The sequence below is a fragment of the Pectinophora gossypiella genome, chromosome 2 (assembly GCF_024362695.1).
Source record: "Pectinophora gossypiella chromosome 2, ilPecGoss1.1, whole genome shotgun sequence".
Taxonomy (NCBI): domain Eukaryota; kingdom Metazoa; phylum Arthropoda; class Insecta; order Lepidoptera; family Gelechiidae; genus Pectinophora; species Pectinophora gossypiella.
In genome coordinates this window covers 18,253,885-18,275,694 of record NC_065405.1, presented here as the reverse complement: position 1 = coordinate 18,275,694, position 21,810 = coordinate 18,253,885, and the positions used below count along the sequence as shown (strand labels likewise).

The 21,810-nt window shown below is 40.0% G+C and overlaps 1 protein-coding gene across 1 annotated transcript in view; it reads right to left on the bottom strand.

Moving 5' to 3' along the window:
* Positions 1-21,474, bottom strand: part of LOC126375910 (Down syndrome cell adhesion molecule-like protein Dscam2) — a 91,817-nt gene extending 70,343 nt beyond the window's left edge. Inside the window, exon 1 of the mRNA XM_050023004.1 lies at positions 21,420-21,474. Within this exon, the coding sequence (XP_049878961.1) occupies positions 21,420-21,474 (55 nt within the window). The remainder of the gene's footprint in view (positions 1-21,419) is intronic.
* Positions 21,475-21,810: the final 336 nt, after the last annotated feature.

Here is a 21,810-nt window from a genome sequence, read left to right as displayed (position 1 = left end):
GGCATTCACGGCGGGATGTCACGCACGTAATTAGCACCTGTATAGAGCCTTATTAACACCGTCACCGCTGACAGAGAGGGTTCCTTCCGGCGGTGTTGTGATCACTCACTTGTTGACTACAGCAAAGGAGAAAGATTCGGAAATTGGATGTGTCAGGATGGACGAGTGTAAGGTCAATTCTAATCGAGTAAAATCTCACGAGTAAAATGTTTACGTGAGATTGCAACACTGGCCGGAATTAGAAATACGGTTTAAAAAGTAAAATGTTGGTAGACGGGGAATTGTTTTTGGGTTTGTCATGGATGTTTATAAAATTGGATAAGAAGCTTAAGAGTATTATGTTTAAAGAAGAGGAATGAATAAATATATGTTGATATATATAGAAGGTGAGTTTTATTATATTTTATTCCTTCCTTATTCTTATTCTTATTCTTAAATTTACACATGATTTTACTTCAGTATGTTATATTCCCAAATTTATCGTAGAATAGAATAAAATAGAAAATTGTTTATTATAAAAGGACACTACAAACAAAAACAAGGCAATAACATTATTTAAAATTTTCACAAAACAATTACAAAATCGCAATACGGATGTTCGTCGAAATAACCATAAAGTGGTGGTGGACGTCCTGAGACAAAAGCGCCTCACTCAGCACAAGTCGCGACGTGAACCACGTCGCTGGTATTAGGTGCGTGGATCCTGCTGAGTGAGACATGAACGCCGTGTTCCATAAATATATGTGTTAATAGCGTACATGGTGTAGATAAACAAATAATATCACACAAATTTATATATAATTATATACTTAATGTTAGAATAATGTAAGTACATATTAGTAAATATGAGTTCTATGAATGTGTATTGTGTAGTCTGTTTGTACCTATCGATTGCGCTGCAGCGCGCGCCTAGTTCAGTCGGTAGTTTAATTTACTACTAGTAATATTTTTTTCACTAGCTGGCACTTTCACATTTGGGTAAAAAATGGGAACACTCTTAATTTGTGAACTTTTATTTTTATTTTTTACTAGTTGTTATTTTACCTTACAGTTCACACCAACAATCACATAGAGCTAATACAACAAGTTTTTTTTTTTATTTTATGTAAATGTGAACACTGTTCTCAATTTCATATTGTTATATTATTTTATTTCATACTGTAGAATATATACTACTATAGCACTAAGTTTGACACTCATAAGTGTTGTCGAATAACTGTAAAAATCGTTTTATAAGGAAAAATTTTAAACTTTTGAGGTTTTTACTTAGATACTAGTAGTTGATAATGGCAGGCCTGTGTCGCAACATTTAATTGTAGCGAACGATTATTCAAAACAACCTCCCCTTTGAAATGTAGCTTTGAACTTGTTTAGCTATTTATTACCTTGAGACTCTCGCTAATAATAGAGAAACTTTAAAGTCCCTGGCGAAGCCTGTTCTAGAAAATTATATCTCCAAGCCGCAGGGACTTAATTAAATATTTGACGAGACAGACGGGTGTCGGCTGCGGGCCCGGCCGAGAACAATGGGCTGGAGGCTCCAACCAATACACTAATCTCAGGAGAACACGGAACCATTTATCACTGGGTTGAAGCAGCTCGCACTCGACAAATAGACGCGGCCGTCCCTCACGGATAAGGACGTTTAATATCCTGTATGACGGCAAGAAACTTAATAAAACGAAATTACGCGCTCCGAGGCTTAGAAGAGCTTAGGCTAGGAAGCACTCAAATTTACTGCCTCGTCTCCGGGGCCGTAAAAAGTGCTCCGCGAGGGAGCTGGTGCCGCGCCGCGCGCGAGGCCCGCGGGGCCGGCGGGGCGAGGGGGCGCTCGGCCAACGGCAGGTGTTAGCGCGGTTTATGGTGATCCGTAGCGCGCTAAACTGTCGTAACACTTGTTTATTTCCATGCTTTCACAGCTATACCTAGAAGTGGACGGGTGCGTTTTTTTTAATCGCTTGGTAAACAATTCAATACATTCTTTTATTTTAAGAAAATATTTATATTAAGATAATACATAATTGAGGTGCTCGGTGGCGCAGCGGTTTATGCGCTCGGTCTGCGATTGTTGAAGTTAAGCAACTTTCGCAAAGGCCGGTCATAGGATGGGTGACCACAAAAAAAAAGTTTTCATCTCGAGCTCCTCCGTGCTTCGGAAGGCACGTTAAGCCGTTGGTCCCGGCTGCATTAGCAGTCGTTAATAACCATCAATCCGCACTGGGCCCGCGTGATGGTTTAAGGCCCAATCTCCCTATCCATCCATAGGGAAGACCCGTGCCCCAGCAGTGGGGACGTTAATAGGCTGATGATGAATACATAATTATGTATATATTCAAGGCTTTACATTACAAAAGCAAATCGACTAATGACGCCTCACAAAGTTCAGTCAAGTATGTAAGTTTAGTGGAGTAGAGTTGCGCATAGGCCTTAGTTATAGTTTGTAAAGTCCATCAATAGCGGTATAGCTGGCAACGACCCGCTAACTTTCACCCCTTTTGACCCTAAACAAGAGGAGTGACGCAAATATACAGCGGCGGGCCTGCCGCAAGCCACGAGCGGATAAGGGGGTTGGATTAAAATTTAATTTGGTTTTAATTCGATATGATAAGGATGTCATGCGCGAGTACCGAAGTAATACATTCTGAACATGTTCTATGCCTGTCATTATTACAGTCTCAGCGGCATAGTTATTTTATTTTAGACAAATACTTAACGCGGGCGACTGAACTCAGCGAATGCTAATTATATAAATACATAACATGGAGAATCGTCGAAATAAACGGATGTACAAATGTGTAAATGATTGATCTGGAAATTATATTACTCTATTTAGACATAATAGTAAATTGTAGGCAAGTAAGTAGTACTTAACTCTTGAAAAAAAACCCCAATAGAAATAGGATAATAAACTTTTTGGTACTTACAAGACGACAATTTTCACCGTCTCTCCCGGAAGCAGTGACTTCCAACTTTGACGCCTCGAGATAAGGGAGATTAAGAGTTGGAAACGTGTGTGACTTATTGTGGCTCAATGTGAGCGAAGTAATTTGAAGTGGGGTTAATGGCGCGCCGTCGAGCTGCGCGTAAATTAAATTTAATCGTCACACGCGCGGTTATTGCGCGGGCCGCTACTTGCGTACTATCCGGGGTTTAGGGTGCGTCGCCACTGAGGCCGCTGGCTGACAACGGGTACTATGAAACACGAGCATGCTTCATTATATTTGCTGCTGTTAATCATATTATATTTGTGGTCTGAAGCGGAGTGCGGAGCGTAGCAGATACGTACAAACATCGACCAATTACACCGAGCTCCACTCCGCTGCTGTGACAATTAGAATACTATTGCTTCCCTAGCACATACTCTATTTACCCGATTGCCAGAGATTAGTGTTTTTCATATAAAAAGTAACTATACTTATAATTTCGTAGAACGCAGCATTATGAATAAATAAGTAAGCCTGTTGTAGAAATAAGTAAGCCTGTTGTATGACTAAGTATGGTAGGCGGCTATTAAATGCTTAGGAAAAGGATTGGAAAACATTTTCTACTTGAACATGAATAAACTGTGTTTTATCAAGACAAAGACTAAATAATTGCGATAAATTTAAAATGAAATCAAAGAAATATCTAGACGATATTTTGAACAAGTAAACACAATAATGGAGCCTGAAAAGTAAATGGTTTCTCTTTTAAAGGCAAAAAATACGTATTTTTTACTTTTTTGTCTTTAAATTGATAAAACGTCAAATGTCATTGACGTCAATTATGACTTTAAAAATAGAAAACTCTCTTAGTTTTCCATCATTATCAAGATATGTTAGAGGTGGCGTGGAGTGATTGTCTTGAAAGTGAGGTGTCAATTGTTCCAGCTCTTCACCGTTTACGACTAGCTATATGTAGCGAGCAGGTAGATACATACATACATACATAAACTCACGCCCGTAATCCCAAATGGGGTGGGCAGAGCCACAAGCAATCAAAGACAACTTGCAGCCACTGTTGATACGAAGTCCTAAGATGGATATGATGAACCTTATGGTGAACCTTATGATGAACCTTAGCAGGTAGATGCCTTAAGCTATATACAGACAGTAAGATCGTGTACTCCGGCACCTTTCTTCGCGTACAGCATTAATGAGAACGAATGCACGCTAACTTGTTTACATCAGACTTCCATAAAGTCTGCTCTAAGTTTAAGTGCAGCCACGTTTCATGTGACCGATACACACACACCACGTTACGACGTACATACACGTCGAGTACTAATCTAATGAACATCACGCAGATGCGCCTTTATCGCCGACGTTTAAAAATATCGCCGTTTTACGTCTACGGCCATAACATGTTTTACGGCGTGTCCCCAATACCCCACGGCTCCCGCTTCCCACTCCCATTACGGGAAGAATGCGACGATGACGCGGCTGCTTCACGATACATGAACAGAGATCTCTCGCCACGCTCTGCCTTGTGTTATAGACGAAATGTAGAGTGCCGATTTCTGAACATGTCACCAGCTACTCCCGCCGTCGCTTCAATATTTCGCTTGGAGCACGACACGTCGTCGAGCGATACTCAACGCAAACTTGACACTATACCTTTTGCATTTGAATTTCTTATCTAGCAAAATAAAGTTTTCTCCGTGGTCTCATTCTCCACAAAAAATCAAGTAGTTTAAAGATTTCATTAGGTAACTTGAAAGCTTCCTTCATCCAAGCAGCACAGCTGCCTCCCACGTCACAGTTCCGCCGTCTCTGATGACACATGACGGAATAAGCCAAATCGTCTGAGATAATCATTATTGCTCTTTGCAAACTTGAGATGTGTTTGAGTACATCTGTCAGTTATAATCCCGGGAGTAATGTATGTAAATGTTGGTAATTCCGGCGGAAGCACTCATGCAAGAAACCAGCCGGTGCCACGGCCTCGTGAGGGAAACATTTTTCAACATAATATTTCGACCATTAAATTATTGCGCTTTCTGGGCCACTGCGGATTTGTTGTTTGCTAGGAAATTTTAATTACAAATTCGTACTGCACTCCGATATTTGCAATTGTAAATTGAACTAGTAATAATATTTGTTTTGGTTTGTAATTATTATTAATAGCCAGTTACTAAATACATAGCTTTTATAACATTTGCCATCACCGGTCATGTGTAGTGATTTTTAGTTTGGAGACGTGACAGTCGTCGGTTTTATCTCTAAATCTTGCATAAAACACATATTGGAAGCACGTTATTTCCACTGAATATAGCTCTACTGAATATATATATATTTTATATTTTTATGTATATACCTAATATTAAGTGCATTTCTTCGAGGCAATGACGTCATAAATCGTCTGAAACAGACGTATAAGGCCAATGATGATGATGATGATATTATATATTTTATGTATATATAATTATATATATTTTCAATTTGAATTCCAATCATCACTATTTGGAAGAATTTCAGAGAAACATTTTCTTGTTTCATACTTTTTAGAGCGCGATTATTCCGCAGTCGGGTTTTAGTTTCAACTTATATTTTTATAGGTGCCTAGGATGTGACGTGAACAAACGGTAGTAGGTATTTGCGTTAATCAGGGTTAATTGCAGCTAGTGGCGATAATTACAAGCGGGCCGACCCCGAGCCTGCGCCCGCGACCTGCCGCGGTTGGGTGTAGTGTTCCAGGAAGAAGGAAATTACTCGAATTATGTGGCTTGACCCTCAAAAGGATGAGGATAGAGAAATATTAATGATTATCTCTTCTAGTCAAGAGAAGAGAAGATATTGATAATGGGTAGTAGACGAAGGTAAAATAAACGGAACAAAACAGAATTAATCGAAGGTGTAAGAATTGCTGTTAATCAACAAATCCCCTTGTGATTCTATGTATATGTTGTTAGTATGTACTGTCCTGTTGTGTGTTATGTGCAATTATTTTGTTTGGACCTTTGAATGATTATCATTTGCTCAGCAGTGAAGGAAAACATCGCGAGGCATCCCACATTCCTGAGAAATGTCCGGACAATACCCGTCCCACCAGCGCAGCCCGGTGAGGTGGTACGCCTCGTCTCCACAACTGCAATTAAATGCCAATGTAATTACTTGCAGTGTCGTCACCGGGTCAAACCCACTGCCACGACGAGTTCATTGTCTGTAGCTGTCTGGGTCTGTTTACTCAAGAAACAGTCGACTAGCCTCTCTTGTACAGGTAGATACATTCCCTATGGAGAGAACACGATAGACTTTACATAACCCCTTTGAAGTCGGTTAAAAACAACTTGTAGCCGTTTCTGAATTGACATACACCTCATTGGCTAATGGCAGTCGTTACCTACAACTTCAAATTAGGTTAGCGGCCCCTACGTAGAATAAAAATGGGATAAACATTGGGGAGATTATGTTGATATACAAGAGTCCTAGGTAGGTATAATCCAGGTTTCTAAACAAACGACCGTGCAGGTAGTGGGCGGAACAAAAAGTATCCGGCTGTTGTTGCGGCAAGTTCGCGAGTCGCATTGTTCGCACGCCGGTGTACCACCGCAGTCACATGTGGTGCACTCGCTGGTTTTTACGTGTTGTGCATATGTGTATCTGTGTTACTTGAGAGACGCTATTGTAGATTCTAGACTGGGATATTATAGAACTACGAAACCGAAATTATCCGATGTCCGAAATAAAAAACTTCGGATAAAGTTTCGGATCAAATCGGATAGGGGCAGAGTCTAAATGACACGTTACGTCTATCACATTGCGATAGGTTTGTGTTTCTCCCCGGGCGAGTTGACACCGTGTCTTCTGCATTGTCTATTTATTCTATTGCTGCGTACATAGTCAGTCATTGTTGGATTACATACAGGACAAGTTTGCATTTATGATTTATAAATAAAGTAAAATTACTTTCCTATTAGTATTTTATTTTGAAAATTTCTTAAAAAAATATTATATAACAGTAACTCTTCAAAACTAACGGATAATCCGAAATTATTTATTATCCTTATCCATATTCGAAACCGTAACTTCCACAACCCTGATTTTAGGTAAACGAGGAAATTAACACAAACATAGATCATCATCCATTAGCATTATTTCCTTTTTCACAGAGTCGCTTACCTAACCTGACAATTTGACATACATACATACTCGTACGTACTTAAATATACGCTTGTGGTCTCTACTCCCCGTGCGCACACCCAAAAGAACAAACACCTCGCAGATACTTTTTTCGAAGTCCTGATATAATATTTTGATGTACTATTTGGTGACAAGTGTGCCGGTCACCTATCATTACATAATTCATCGTCATCACATTATCATCACAGATAATAATGTCTACGAATATTACAAGATTTTTACTGAACGCATGGTATGTTTTCCAGCAACACTTATAATACGGTAATCTCCAACTAGTCAAATCAGTTACTTTTTACTAAATGTCAAAACAAGAAATTACTATGGAATGTGTATGAAAAAACAACCTGTGACGTAATAGAAAAACGTGACAAAATTTCGCACTTATTTTTTTCTTTATTAAAATATATAAATAAGTTAAGTACTGAAATAGAAAAAGAAAAATAAATTGTCACCATTAGATCTGTCTTTATTTAGTAATCAGATTTTCATAATTCATCTTTGACCTATGAATCTACCCTATGATAGATGTTTTATACATCATCAATTCAACCACTCGCAAGTTAAGCGGCGGTAATAAGTAGTTAACGGACTAGCGATGAGTAGATCAATAAGATGCAAACGAAGTTACCGTGCGACTCCGAGACGCGGCCCGAGATATTAGCATTGCAAACTGGATACACACTGCGGTGACGTAGTGTAACCATTACAGCAAGCACAAGTTTCTTACAAGCTGTTTCTTTTTCTACAAGCGCCTAGGCAGTACGAATTCAAACGCATACTTTTAGATTGCTCGACTCATAACGCTACCAACTTAACACGACCCTAAAGTACCCAATGAGACACTTTTGTGTCTTCTTCTTCAACCCATGATTTAACCACATCAAGTCAAATAACAAATTGACACGACCATCTTTCTATGCCTCATCTTTATTTATTTAAATAACCGTTTCAGATAATGGCATGGTTACGTATGCAATGTACCTACTGTTACATTTTCACTATGCCGCTGTATACTTCACTGTCTAACGTGAAATATTTGCGAGAAAGCGTTAGAAAGTAATTAAGCGCAAGTTTATGGTAATTATTAAAACGACCGTCTTGTCACTATGATCGGCACGGTTCATTGAACCTTGTATCTACGTACCTATATGTATTTAGTACAAATAATTATTTATTTAATTATTAATTATAAAGTAAGTACTGTACCCAGTCTAATATGGACAAGATACTCATTTGAAATAATTGTACTGTTGAGTCCCATTGAAAACATTATTTCATTTTCAGTTATTGTTCGCATGCAATTTATGAAAAAGCAATTTATATTTTGTTAAGTAATTTGTTTCGAGACATTCTGCTAAGTACTTATTAAGTTTGAATTGCAAATAGAATCCATAATTATAAGTTACAGTTTCGTAAGAGATAGTAAAGATATACTTATTAAAGCTAGATAGGTACTCATGCAAATGAACTTCAAACTAATGGAATACACAGAATCAATATAACGTACCACAGACTGAAGTTTCAAGTCTAGCGCGCTCTGAGTAGTTGAACATAGTTCAACGCTGTTTGATACACTTTGCACTCAATATTACTTGACAAGTATGAAGAGAGTGGATGGCACGACACACGCATCGTCTAATTGTCGAATCGCAATAGCTTTCAGTGTAGTTCAGTGGTTTAAGGAGTATAACACGGGTTTGTTTGCCCCAGATGCCTTCTAAAATCCAAATCCCATTGTTTAACTGTAGTGTCAAGAAATCCGGGTCTTACGAGCGTTACGAGGTTATAACAATGATGATTGATGAGCGATTCCTTTAAAATCTTATACCTTAATTAAATTACATGTATAATAACATAACATTGTCGATAACAATAGTTTAATAAATAGCTTAATATAGGGATAAAGAGTAGAATGGTGGCAGTGAGTAGTTGAGCCCGGGTATCGGATGCAATTACACTCGCGGGTCTGTACCCGGGAACTTGCTACCCACTACGTGACTTCAATTCTATACAACAGTACTATGAACTGTTCTCGCTGTGAAGAGACGTGGGTTGTTGAGTTAATAAGAATAAGAAAGAATAAGAATAAAATAAATTTATTGCCAGTAACAATTTACATTTGCTATATAAACTAAGTAATTATGAATATTGCGAATACGGGCAAAAGGAAATGGCTCAGCTTGTGCTGCGATGGAGCCATGCTATGGCGCCATCCAGCGCTGGTTTTCAGTCATTTCCTCTTCCTGAGATATTGTGCGGAAGTAATTGTCAACGAGGGCTAGAGGATATTAAATAGAATTATACAGTAGCTTTAGGTAGAAAAAAGAAACAATAAAAAGACAATCAATTAAAATTATAAGTAGGTACTCTTGAGTGTGTGTGTGTATGTGTATGCGTGTGTGTGTGTGTGTGTGTGTGTGTGTGTGTGTGTGTGTGTGTGTGTGTGTGTGTGTGTGCGTGCGTGCGTGTGTAAGCGTGTTTGTTGGGTTAGATTGTGTTTGAATGAATATATATGTCAGAAGTAAACTATTTTAACAGTAATATAATGAATGGGGTTAGTATTTTATCAAAAATGATCTTTTAACTTGAGCATTTTCCAGTAGGAATGTTTCAATTTTTCTGCAGTTAATTGTTTTTTTAGTAAGGCTGATTTATATTTAGTTTTAAAACAATTTATGCTCATTAAATAAATAAAAGACATAGTCTGTGACGCTTAAAATTTGCGTTGGATTGATAAATAATTTAAGATTCAGATACAGATACTTACTAAGACGTAGGAATTCCTTGAATATAATAGCAGAATAAAAAAGATTCGACAGAAAACAAAAGTGCTCGAGTCTGTCCATTACGTACGCCAATGGAATAGTAACGGCGGCATACTTGAAGCCGTGTGTAAACGTGTCAGGGGCGAAGATTATTAATTGCGCTCGTGTCCGGGATCGGCGTCCGGCGTCCTGCGTCCGGACAAACGCGAGTGGGGACCAGCGCGGCCGGAACTTCCGTCAAACTCCGGACGCGCCGCGCTTTGTGACGGGTACGTATCATAATATATAATTTCAAAATACATATGGTTGGAATATATAAAGTTAAAATACCGAAAATCAAAATATATAATGCATCAAAATGTATAAAGTAATTTTGCATAAGTTCTAAATTTCTAAGTTTGAATGCCATAATGGTCGAAACATATAACAAACACAATGCATAATAATGATTCCTAAGGCTACGTTTTATAACATTACTTAGCATAATGTTTGTTAAGCCTAAAGATATTTACCCTGTTCTTGTGTAGCATAGTGGTTTTTGGCATATTGGCTTTACCTTTTTTTTATTATAAATAATTTAAAATTATTTTTTTTTTCTATGGAGCTCCGCGTTACGGGCACCCCGACACTGTAGATATAGGTTACGAAGGCTGTATGGCAGGGGGCGAGCAAAGCGAGCCCCCTGCCATATAGCCGAGTGGGTTAGGTTACTTGTGACCATCGAGGCCCGAAGGGCCGAGAGGCGGCGGTGAAGATTTTAGTTTAAGTATTTTATATACTTTGAACTTATACATTGTAAACTTATGCATTATGATATTTATATATAACGTAAGTTATGCATATTGATGATTATTTCTTCTGACTATTATACTTTTTGATTTTATATATTTTGAACTTATACATTGTAAACTTATAGATTTTAAATTTATGCATTATGATACGTACCCTTTGTGACCAACGCTCAGCCTTTTGAATCTTGCGCCGCGCGCTGAATGGACCTGCATTAAGTGAGGTCAGGGGGGCCATAAACACCTACTAGAAAAGGTTAGTTTAAATATGTGAAGAGTTCCGAGGTGGGTAAAAATATGGGGTATTTAAATATCAAAATGTAAAAAAATAGTTCCCACTTCTGTTATTGGCAACCGGCCAACAAAAACAGCTCCGGAATGTCTTGTAAGACCATTTCGCGTCTAACATTTTGGACCATTATGTTCACATTGAGCGCTATCGACAATGTTCAGGTCGCTATTCAGTTCCGTAGATAGCGTGGCCGTAGACAACTTGATAGATAGGTTCATGCACGTATGTATAACAATTGTCTATGGTCCTGCCTCAGTCCCGAGTCCTGTGTAGTAGCGCCGGCGTTGTTCACCGGATCCGTACAAACCGGTTTAATTTCCGCCCCGACTCGCCCCATGAATAACGAGTGAATTAATTTCGCCTGAATTAATATTGAATGACAGGTTTATCATGTTGTAACGATTGAGCAACTGGGAGCCAGGTAGACTGCACCCTGGAGGTCGTTTGAGAACGTTCCACAGTACGACAATAGGATTACATAATACGGTCGACGGTAGCTGTTACCAGCGTTCAGATAGAGTCGTTATAGCAGGCGGTAACAATAAAGCATTACTATTGGAATCTGTAGGATTAGAGTGTTCTGCGATTTAAAATTAAATGCCATTATAATACCTGTATTTCGATAAACTAGTAATATTTTTTGGGATTAAAGCTCTTATATTTGGACCTTTATGATATAACTCGGAAGTTACGAAAAGATTACGTATCGACTGATATCCTGCTGTGACTGCCCGAGCACCTGTGCTGGTCTGGGAGCGAATGCGAAATATAGAAAACGTGGAAAAAACCAGCGAAAGGGTTGTGTCCTTTCTGGGCATAATAATAGGCGGGCTGATCACCTGTCCCGTCACCATACGGTCTCAGTACGGTCCATAATTAACCATCCTAGGTCTTCGTATCAAAAGTCTTCTGGTTACTTGTGGATCAGCTCACTCCTTTACGGACGTTTATGTATTATCCACGTAAGGTTAGCAACACTTTATTATTTTATTGGATAGTTGTAATGTTCTCGTTGCGATTCAATTCTGACGACGTGAGCGTGACGTCAGCGGCAGTGTGGTGACGTCACAAACGTGCGCTGTCAGACGGTTTGTTTCAATTCCCTTTATACGGGGTCCGCTCTGCCGACGACGTGTTATTTGGAAAAGGTTATGTTATGTTTTCAATGCCTTCTTTCGATTGGTTTTGGTTAATATTAGAAAATTTTAGGTTTATTTATTTTCTTGTTATGTTCTATAGTAACATGGGTCACGTCGACGTTATTTAAGTTTTATGCCTGTGTAGTGTTGCTGCAGTGACATTGTGAGTAGTCCTAAATAAAAAAGGAATAAAGAATAATATGTCATAATAAGCTTATGTATGTATGTAATAACAGTCTGACTTCGCCTATGACTACGACTTTTTTAAAGGTTGAGTTCCTATAACATATCTACTTAGTGCTTTCTTACAATATAAAAGAAAGCTTTATAAATTTCAACTTTGTAGTTCCAGCGGCTTAAGCAGATACTCAACACTACTAATGTCAGTCAGTCTGTTTCTACTTTTATACCTATTATTTAATAAGGTTTCCATAGTTCAACGAGGCTTGGAACGGTCTCTACGACATGAAATAGTTAATCTATCTGTAACAAACAGATTAGCCCCTGCTAGTTGTAAACTCATCAGCATTACAAGGTGACGTCACTCGGCCGCGGTAATCCTCCGCGCCCCGCGCCCCGCGCCCCGCGCCCCGCGCCACGCCCGGCACTGAGCCTAGCTCCGATAACTCCGCGCGCTCTGAGTGCTAAGTTATGATTGTACCCCGCTGTACTAGCTAGTAACATTGTTACACACTGTTTAAGTGCTCCTATTCAAATTTTGGTAGGAATTGGGTGATAGACTGTGATAGATATTGAGGAGTGACAAGGGTTATGGGTTATTCTGATGTTTTAGAGAGGCTCTAAGGCAAGTGTATAATGGCTAAGTAGCGTAAGTCCAATCACAGTCTTAAGTAAAAAAAAATAACCCGAAGTTTTCACTCAACAGATACATGCCATAATAATTTTAAACCGAAAGAATTAGATCTTTCGTCGTTGTTTATAATTAATACACTGTTTGAGAGGACTATCTCAAAAAAATCAATATCACACCTTATCCTCAATTGGGAATCCTGTGAATCACGAACTTAGAAACAGGGAACACGCGAACACAAATACAATAAGCCCTGAACAAACAATCGAACTGGTGACTGAAGCCGTTGCGCAAATATTTGCAAATACAAGAGAAATGGAACTTGGGACGGTGGAAGGATTTAATATAGCGCCGTACTTCCTGGTAGTAAATTACCGCCGCACAAAACATTCTCGTCTGCGCTGATATGAACGCACTCGCTTCACATTTAATACCCCGCGGGCGGCGACGCAATATGTGCTCGCGAAAAAACAATTGTACGCTCCGTAATACGGCCTGCATTGTACCTGCAGCTGCAGGACGCGACACAGGGCGCAGGACGCCGGGTGCACGGCGCAGGACGAGATTGCATCCGCAGACAATTGCTGCAGGTTAGAGGATTACACGAGTAATGAACCTGCGACTATCTCCCCACCCGCCGCCCGCCGCTCTCCTCGGATTAGCATTGTTGTTCAACTTAGGACGAACTAAAGCTTAATGTTACCAAAATTTACATACACTTTGTCCGCACTGCAAATGAGTTTTAAAGGAGCTTCTGAAAGATTACACAACAAAAACTAGCATAACGAAAGAAGTCAATGAAACTGGAAGTTAGGAATGAAAGAAAAGCAAATAAACAACCTACAGACTGTAACCATATTAAAATTAAAAAATATGATGCTGTAATAAAACAGTTCAACTAAACCTCCTCGGATAAACGACATCCAATACAATAAAACCACAATTGGTGTGTTACAGACATTGTGAATTCCCAAGAGCACGATCAGTCATCCCGAGTTCCGACGATCCCGTCTGGAAACTCCGTTCCAAATTTAGCTAGGCGACGAGTAACACAAAAAAACTGCCGGTTCCTTCCACGTAAAAGTCTAGTACAATCCCAAGATATCCGAGCAAGAATGCCGGCGTTATCTTACGGAGTTTCCTGGTACCCGCCGTCGTCGCGTCGTCTCTGGCTCGCGCCGCGCCGCCATTGTGCGCAGAGTTAATTAAAACTTCGCCCGCACTATCCGTGATCCCGCTAAATATTGCGTGAATGCTGTTTACCTCCGCTCTTCATTCAGGATATGAACGTCAACTCAAACTTGCCTTTTAAGTAATGAGGCTGGTAACGTCAATTTTTTCTGCGTGATGTCGCTTCTAGTTGGAGAAGCTGACTGTCTACTCAGTAGGAGTTTCACACTCCACTGAACATTTGAACTCTTATGTCTTAAAATCGTTTTTTATCAATGTACCCTACGTTTTCATCACAATATCAAATCCATGGACCTGCAATTTTATCCTCCGTCTGCATCAAGAAAACTGACTACCTAAATATATTTAGTTTCATACTTCCTTGTGGTTGTTACATCTCCCTCAATTTTGAAAAAATCTAATAACACGCCGAAGCCTTTGGAAGAAAAAACGTGTTTATTATGAAAAGGCGCCATAAACAATAATAATACAAAAACATCAGATCTAAAAACTCACACAAAAATGAGTTATCTTTGAGTGTGTTTCCTGTTTGTAGAGATTAATTATTATCTGTTCATAAAATATTGTTTAACTGCTAACATGCAAAAGCATAATACGTTGTCATTTCGGAGCGTAATGAAACCTATTGCGAATTACATAGCACACGGGTTGCTCAATTTAATTCCACTAGTGTGGGCGTTAGAGCCGCTAGTCTGCACGCGGTGTACGACCATCGGTTCATTAGCCGATAGCGCAGCTACTTGCAGCTACGCGCCGCGAGCAATTACGGCGTAGATTGTAACTTACTTTTATAGACCAGTATAAAAGTAAACAATTTCAGTTATGATATCATAAAATCTAATATGATTTTAAGACTCAATCTTGCGGTGTTACCTTCCGGGATAGTTTCAAAGGTAGAAGTGCCAATTTCTGGAGATTGCAAACCCTATAAAATAAAGTAAGTGGAACGCTTTGCTGGATATTTCATTTATTAGTTAAGTAGCAAGTTACAGCAAAGTTGAGAACTGCGGCTTGTTTGAAAAGGAAGAAGAAAAGAAAAAGAACAGAGATCAAGTTGGTAGTGTAGCGGGCTAACTACGTCGAGAGGAAGCGACGGCCGCTGCGGGCAGCGGGAGCGGGGGGGGGGGATATCCCGGCGACGCGACGGATCATTGATTCATTAAAAGTTGACCACTAATTAGACCCGCGTCCGCTTCGCACCCGACACACGGAACCAGAACATAATAAGACCACCGCAAAATTTAAAAAGTAATTTTAACACTAAATTAAGAAAATAAACTAATAATAACGTAATATGTACGTACTCACTGACGTCACCTTTGTCACTGATGAATATTGAATCAATCAAGGTGCATTTAAATGTTTAAAATATAAGTTTTATAAAATGTCTTGAAGATTTATTAAACGCCAAAGTTAAACAATTCAGAACCACGTTTACCTAATCCACGCATCTTGTTGTTGTATCAGCCGATGTAAACACAACACTCGATACTGCGCGCTAAACTTTACAACGCTCTGGCTGCATAGAATGTTCACTAGACTTTAAGTAAATGTAAATATTTACTTCTTTCTATATGTACGCGTATACAGAAAGCGAAAATAAAATTTCTATACTGCCTATCGTGCCGTTAAACAATAAAGACATTATACAATTCTTAGCGCCCGGGCTGCTGTCGCTACTATAGGCTATTGCACCTAAAATACATGGACCTGCAATTCACTTGATTAAATGTAAATATTTACTTCTTTCTATATGTACGCGTATACAGAAAGCGAAAATAAAATTTCTATACTGCCTATCGTGCCGTTAAACAATAAAGACATTATACAATTCTTAGCGCCCGGGCTGCTGTCGCTACTATAGGCTATTGCACCTAAAATACATGGACCTGCAATTCTATCCTCCGTCTGCATCAAGCAAACTGACAACTGTGCACGCGAGTAGCGGCAAGTAGCCAGAGTCTGTCATTGTTCAATCGTGTGCTGCGGTACAAAGCGCGCGCCTCCATCAAATCGTCGCCAGAGACGGAGACGCGGGGAGCGGTCGTAAGAACGATGTGACGTCATGACGAGTCGTGCGTGTACACTAGGTGCTATACAGGCGTATGCACTTGTGGGGACTTGTACAGTCATGAGCAATATAATGTACCCACTTTAGGACTCTATCGCACCAACATATTTGACATTTAGTGAGACTTACAGTTCAATTGGTCAAAAAAGTTAATGTGACATGGTACCAAAGTGTATACATATTAATGCTCGTGACCGTAGAAAGATTCCAACTGTCGGGTTCAGTGTGGGTTCATTTGCGTAAAGAAGTTTCAAATATAATTAATATAAGATATATCAGAACCATTAATATGGTGTTAAACCGTTTAGTTTATACGTAAGTAAGAAATGAATAAAGAAAATATTTAGTCTAGTTTTTAAACTTCGGTACTCAAAACTCAGTGCTGTTATGAAACAATGAAAGTTAGTTGTGAATTTCAGAGTACAAGTTACTTACTTTGAGCAACAGCACCACGTAACGCGTTATAGCGTGTAACATAGATTATGGACGTGAGGTTCAATAATACAGGGTGTTAGTTACATAGTAACGAATACTAAGAGGAATGATTCAGACCATGATTCTGAGTTGATATCAAGTGGAATTTCCTGTCGGAAAATTCATGTTTTTTTTTAATTATTTTCAGTTCCATATTTTTGCAACGGAAAATTACACTTGATATCAACTCAGAATCATGGCCTGAATCATGCCTCAAAGTTTTCGTTGCGATGTCACTAACAGCCTGTATATATATTATGTATATTTATGAAATCAAGTGACAACAAAATACTAATTGTAAAAATAAATAAACAGGCTCCGTAGCACGGAAGGCAGAATGCGCCTCTGTTAGGAGGCCACAGAACCACGCAGTACTAAGGTAAGTGTGTCGGCTTTCAGGCGGCAGCTCGAGGGCACTCACCCCGTACTCACCGCGTACTCCCTCAGTACTCACCCCGTGCTCACGCGGCGGAGAAAAACCTCACAGTCACTACACAATACTGATGCACATATTCTTGCTAATTTCGCTAAAAGCCACGATTGTTACGCGCATGTTGCATTCGAGATAGGTAAAAAATATATATTTTAGGGTGATGTACTTCACTCACCTGAGTCACCTGATTATCCGAAAAAGTAAGAGGTTTCCGTAGGCAGGCGCAGTAGGCAGCGTGGTGGAGTATGCTTCATACCCCTCCGATTGATTGAGGCCTGTGCCCAGCAGTGCGATGAATATAGGCTATTTATGTTATGTAAGTACTCGTACTTCAAATGATCCAACCAATAAAATCGTTTCCTAACAGTTACTATACTATGTAGAGATACGCGTCCTAAAAGAACAAAATTAAAAAATTTCACGGATTAAAACTGTCGAGTAAAAATAATTCACTATTTCACGTGAAACTCCACACATTTTTAGCACTACGAAACATTTTCAGTGTGATGAGATAAATCACATAATATTTCTTGTCGAGCACTCACACAGTATCCCATGCGACATCTAAGTATCATAATGTATTTTCGCGGTAAAAATCTTAATTAATCATCTCTGCGCCGAGTGGGATGAGGCGGGGACATATCGTCGGTTCATTAGGGACGCGACACTCATTAGACGACGTATCGTGCACAGCCCTGCTGATTCACCAACCGACACTGCACTGAAAGACTCCCAGACTCGCGGGATGTAATTAGAGAGCCGTCAAGTACGCGAACCAGGATACCTATTTTCTTTCAAAACATCGGACTCAGTTCTCATTAATAATTTCGAGAATACTCCGCTAGAATCTCAAGTAGGACTGATGAGAACGTGTATCTCGCTTCCTTCATTTACGTGAATATGTCAGGAGTTGTGGCGATGTAACGAGGACAGTATTGCGGCGAGGTCAAGCGCAGGTCGCGGGTAAATGGCGCGGAAACAAACCCACAACAACCCTCGTGCTCCGCCAGCGCGCGGATAATACTAGGACGTGTACCTGCACCTCTATATAGAACACGAGCTAGAGCATCCGCTTTGTATGTTAAGTGTTATACACGTGTGTCTATCGAAACAATCTGACAAAGTTCCCGACAAGGGACGCGATCCCTCGTGTGGCGAGGTGTCGTTCACTCGATGTCCTTTTTTGCACGCCCTCGCGTTAGTATCGGTATCGCCATCAATTTGTTCCTGTCCTCTTGCAGATTAGATTTCGCCCTTTTCTCTTCGCACCGTTTTTCAGCTCAACCCCTGAGGAAAATTAACATTCTTCTGGATTCTCAAATAAAGCGAGACCGACTTTAATGAACTTCTCTACTAATATATTCCGCAGCAAATAATTACAACTATAAATTTGCGCCAACAACGCCGAGTTTTGCGCGCATAAAGTACACATAAATGTTTATTATAACGCCGTAATCCCGGCTGTGGCCATGTTTCATAAAAAGTGGAGGAAACATTTTGAAAGTGGCTTTTATGGACAACACTGTAAAGTATGTAAGTACATTACGCGACATCCATATCAGAAGGCGGTCTCAATGGAGGCGATTGCCCATAGGTATTTCATATAACTATGACACATTCCACTAATACAAATATAGCATAACTGATATCTAAGTAATTAGGAAAATATATAAGTATTATAAGACTTAACTGAATATTCTTCCTGCACATCGACAGGAAGTCTGATAAAACTGTTGTTGATTGTTATACCTGAAAACACACTGTTTCTTCTCTAATCTGTTTCTGAATAATCTGAATGTTCACTGATTTCTGTTCTCTGTTCTAATGCACCTTCTTTTGTTCTCTGAAAATTATTTAGTTTTTTTTTCGTAATGACAGCCCGCCAAAAGCATCAACTTTTTTCTGGCCAGTGTTATTATGACATATATAACCTACAAATCGATTACTCACTCGAGTAAAAATAAAATCGATATGATGCATTTTAATATTATTATGAATTTGATTATTTAAATTCGAGAACTGATTACAGTTCGAGACAATTGTCGCTAAGCTATTAACGTGATATCAGTTTACAAGATCGTCCGCGGGAGTGCGGGGTGCGGATGAGGCGCGGCTGAGCCGACACCCGATACCGCGCCGCCGCCGCCGCGATGCGACGCCGCACCGCCGGCGGAAGCCGTCCCGCCGCACCGTCTCACTCCCATTCTAACTTCCTATATTATAAACCACCTTGATGTCTCGATTATCTCGCCCGCCCGCTCGAGACTAACAGACGACAACCTCTTTGTTACCGTCTCATCTAAGATTGTTACAACATTATTCAGATAAGGTAAACCTAAGCGTCTTAAAGGCATTCTCTGATCCAAGCAGAAATTAATTTTGGTATTGAAATTATTCATCGTACGCGTCTCTGCGAGATAAAGTCGGTCCGTTGTGACAGGCTATTTGAATTTAATCTATTAGATCGGATTTGGTGCGGGGCCAAATTCGCGAAACTATTCTAACGTGGTTGACGATATCGTTTTTGAACGTCGAGTCGTTTGTTATGCAAAGTGGTGTTGTAGCCGTCGAGTGCGGCGTGTGTTGTGACGTTTGTTTATTGTAATGTTGCTCGCAAGTCTGTCTGTCTGTCGGATGCAAATCCACGTCGAGTGCCGCGACTGTTGAGCCTCACCTCGCTACCTCATGACGCCATGTTTATGATGCTTCGTTTACTTGCACCGCTGTATTTAGTGAAAGCCTTTATATAAGTACACTGAATCAGTTATGTGAGAGAACTAGCTCTCAAGTTTCAACTGGATCCATAATTTTGAGATTTTTTATGGACCGAAGCATGGAATATCATTCATACCGATAATTTTACATGGCACGTCGGCTAGTTCAAAATAATTACACTTTTCAATAAGCTACAACCTAACAAACTTCTGCAATTGTTCCTTAGAAACTTCTACTTTCACAAACTGTCAAGTTTGAACAGTAAAGTTGTGATAGATAAGACACAATGCACAGTGAGAGGCCTCGAGAACTGGAATCATAGGAATTGCTAATTAGCCGCCATCTGCAGCTGGTGGCGCGACTGGCAGCCTCGCAGTCGGCGTCGCAAACACTCACCACAGACAGGCGGCGTGCTCTCGAGTACCGACTATGGTACTGTAGCGGTGGCGGCGGTGTATTTGATGACGTCACACCCAGGGCGACTCGCGCTTGTTTGCTGTTGTCAAAGTCGCGAAATGAAAACAACGCTTTGTTTTAATATGCCCCTTGACACCAGTAAGAACTCTTAAAAGTATTATTACCTTGAGACATTTTTTGAAAGAACACTCAAAAAGCTTGATTTTAACTAGGTACCTACGTACTTTTAATTTTCTCAGACTTTGTTTCCCTGAGATTGAAATGGAGAATATTTGGATTCCTTTACAAACCGATGCCTTACAGATGCTGTTTATGGCATCCGTCGAAATGGAGTAGATCAAAGACGACCGATATAAGTGTGTAGATGGTCCTATAGTATAGCAGTTGCTGTCAAGTGCAGCAAACGGCTCGCATCCGAATTGCTAATCGCCGCCGGCACTCAGCGTCTCGCACTGGATGCCATTCCGGGAGCTTTGTACCACATTACCATACACCGCAATCGACAGCAATTGCTTTGATTGAATTAGCTGGAATCGTGCTATACCTGATAAGGTTACGAGTATTGAGAAAAGTGAAATTTAATATTTAGGAAACGAAAAATATATTAACTGTACGGCTATAGGTTATAATTATACAGGGTGTTAGTGACCGAATATTGAGGGGGGAATTTTTGACGGAAAATTCCACTTGATATTAACCCAGAATCATCAGCTGAATCATTTCCCTCAGTACGCGGTACGGTGTCACTACCACCCTGTATACAACTGACGAATATACGTTTTATAATACAACTAACAGGTATTTTCGGCATTCACAAGTGTTCAACGTAACAGAAAATTACGCGCGCCTTTCAACGAGCTCTTAAAGTCTCACCGTTTAAATGTGTTTTAGTCAAAGTGAATTTCTTAGTATGAATAGGTCCTGCAAATTCTGAAACAGAAAAGGCGATGCTTCCATTGCCACAAACGGGAGTGTAGTTTAGTTTGTTTTTTACAAACGGTAGATTCCCTGTACAAGGTCTGCGGGTAGCGCAACGTATTGGTATGACATTATTATGGCCGGGGCCGTACGGAAGATCTATTTAATTAGGCGTTCGGATAGTACACGGCTGTATGAAGTGGACCTACTGATATCTTGATACTGTGTCAGTGTAGTCAGAAGGCGGAACACGGCTGCGGTTGCAAAATAGATGTGGAAGCGACCTGCGTGCAACATTGATGCCAATGACGCGCCGCCGCCGCCGCCCGCGCCGCGCATTATTCACGACCACTGTGCCAGCACGTGGGTTACCAGATCCGGACCGTCCCGCAGTATTGTCCAAAAATATAACTATTAAAAACTTTTACAACTTACTGGACTATAATTACCAACTGTTTATTAGTTTTGACTGTGTTGTTTGGCATTAAGAGTTCGTAACGGTGGCGTAGTCGATAGAGAAGATACAATTAGTCAAACATAAGCATCGTTCAAAGTGCTAGCTGGAGGACATCAGAGGGAATAACCAACTTGCAATAACGTTCGATCGCGTAACATGGCGTATTAACCTGTCCGAATTAAATGATCACCTTACGCTACAGTAGCTGCGTGTCTTCG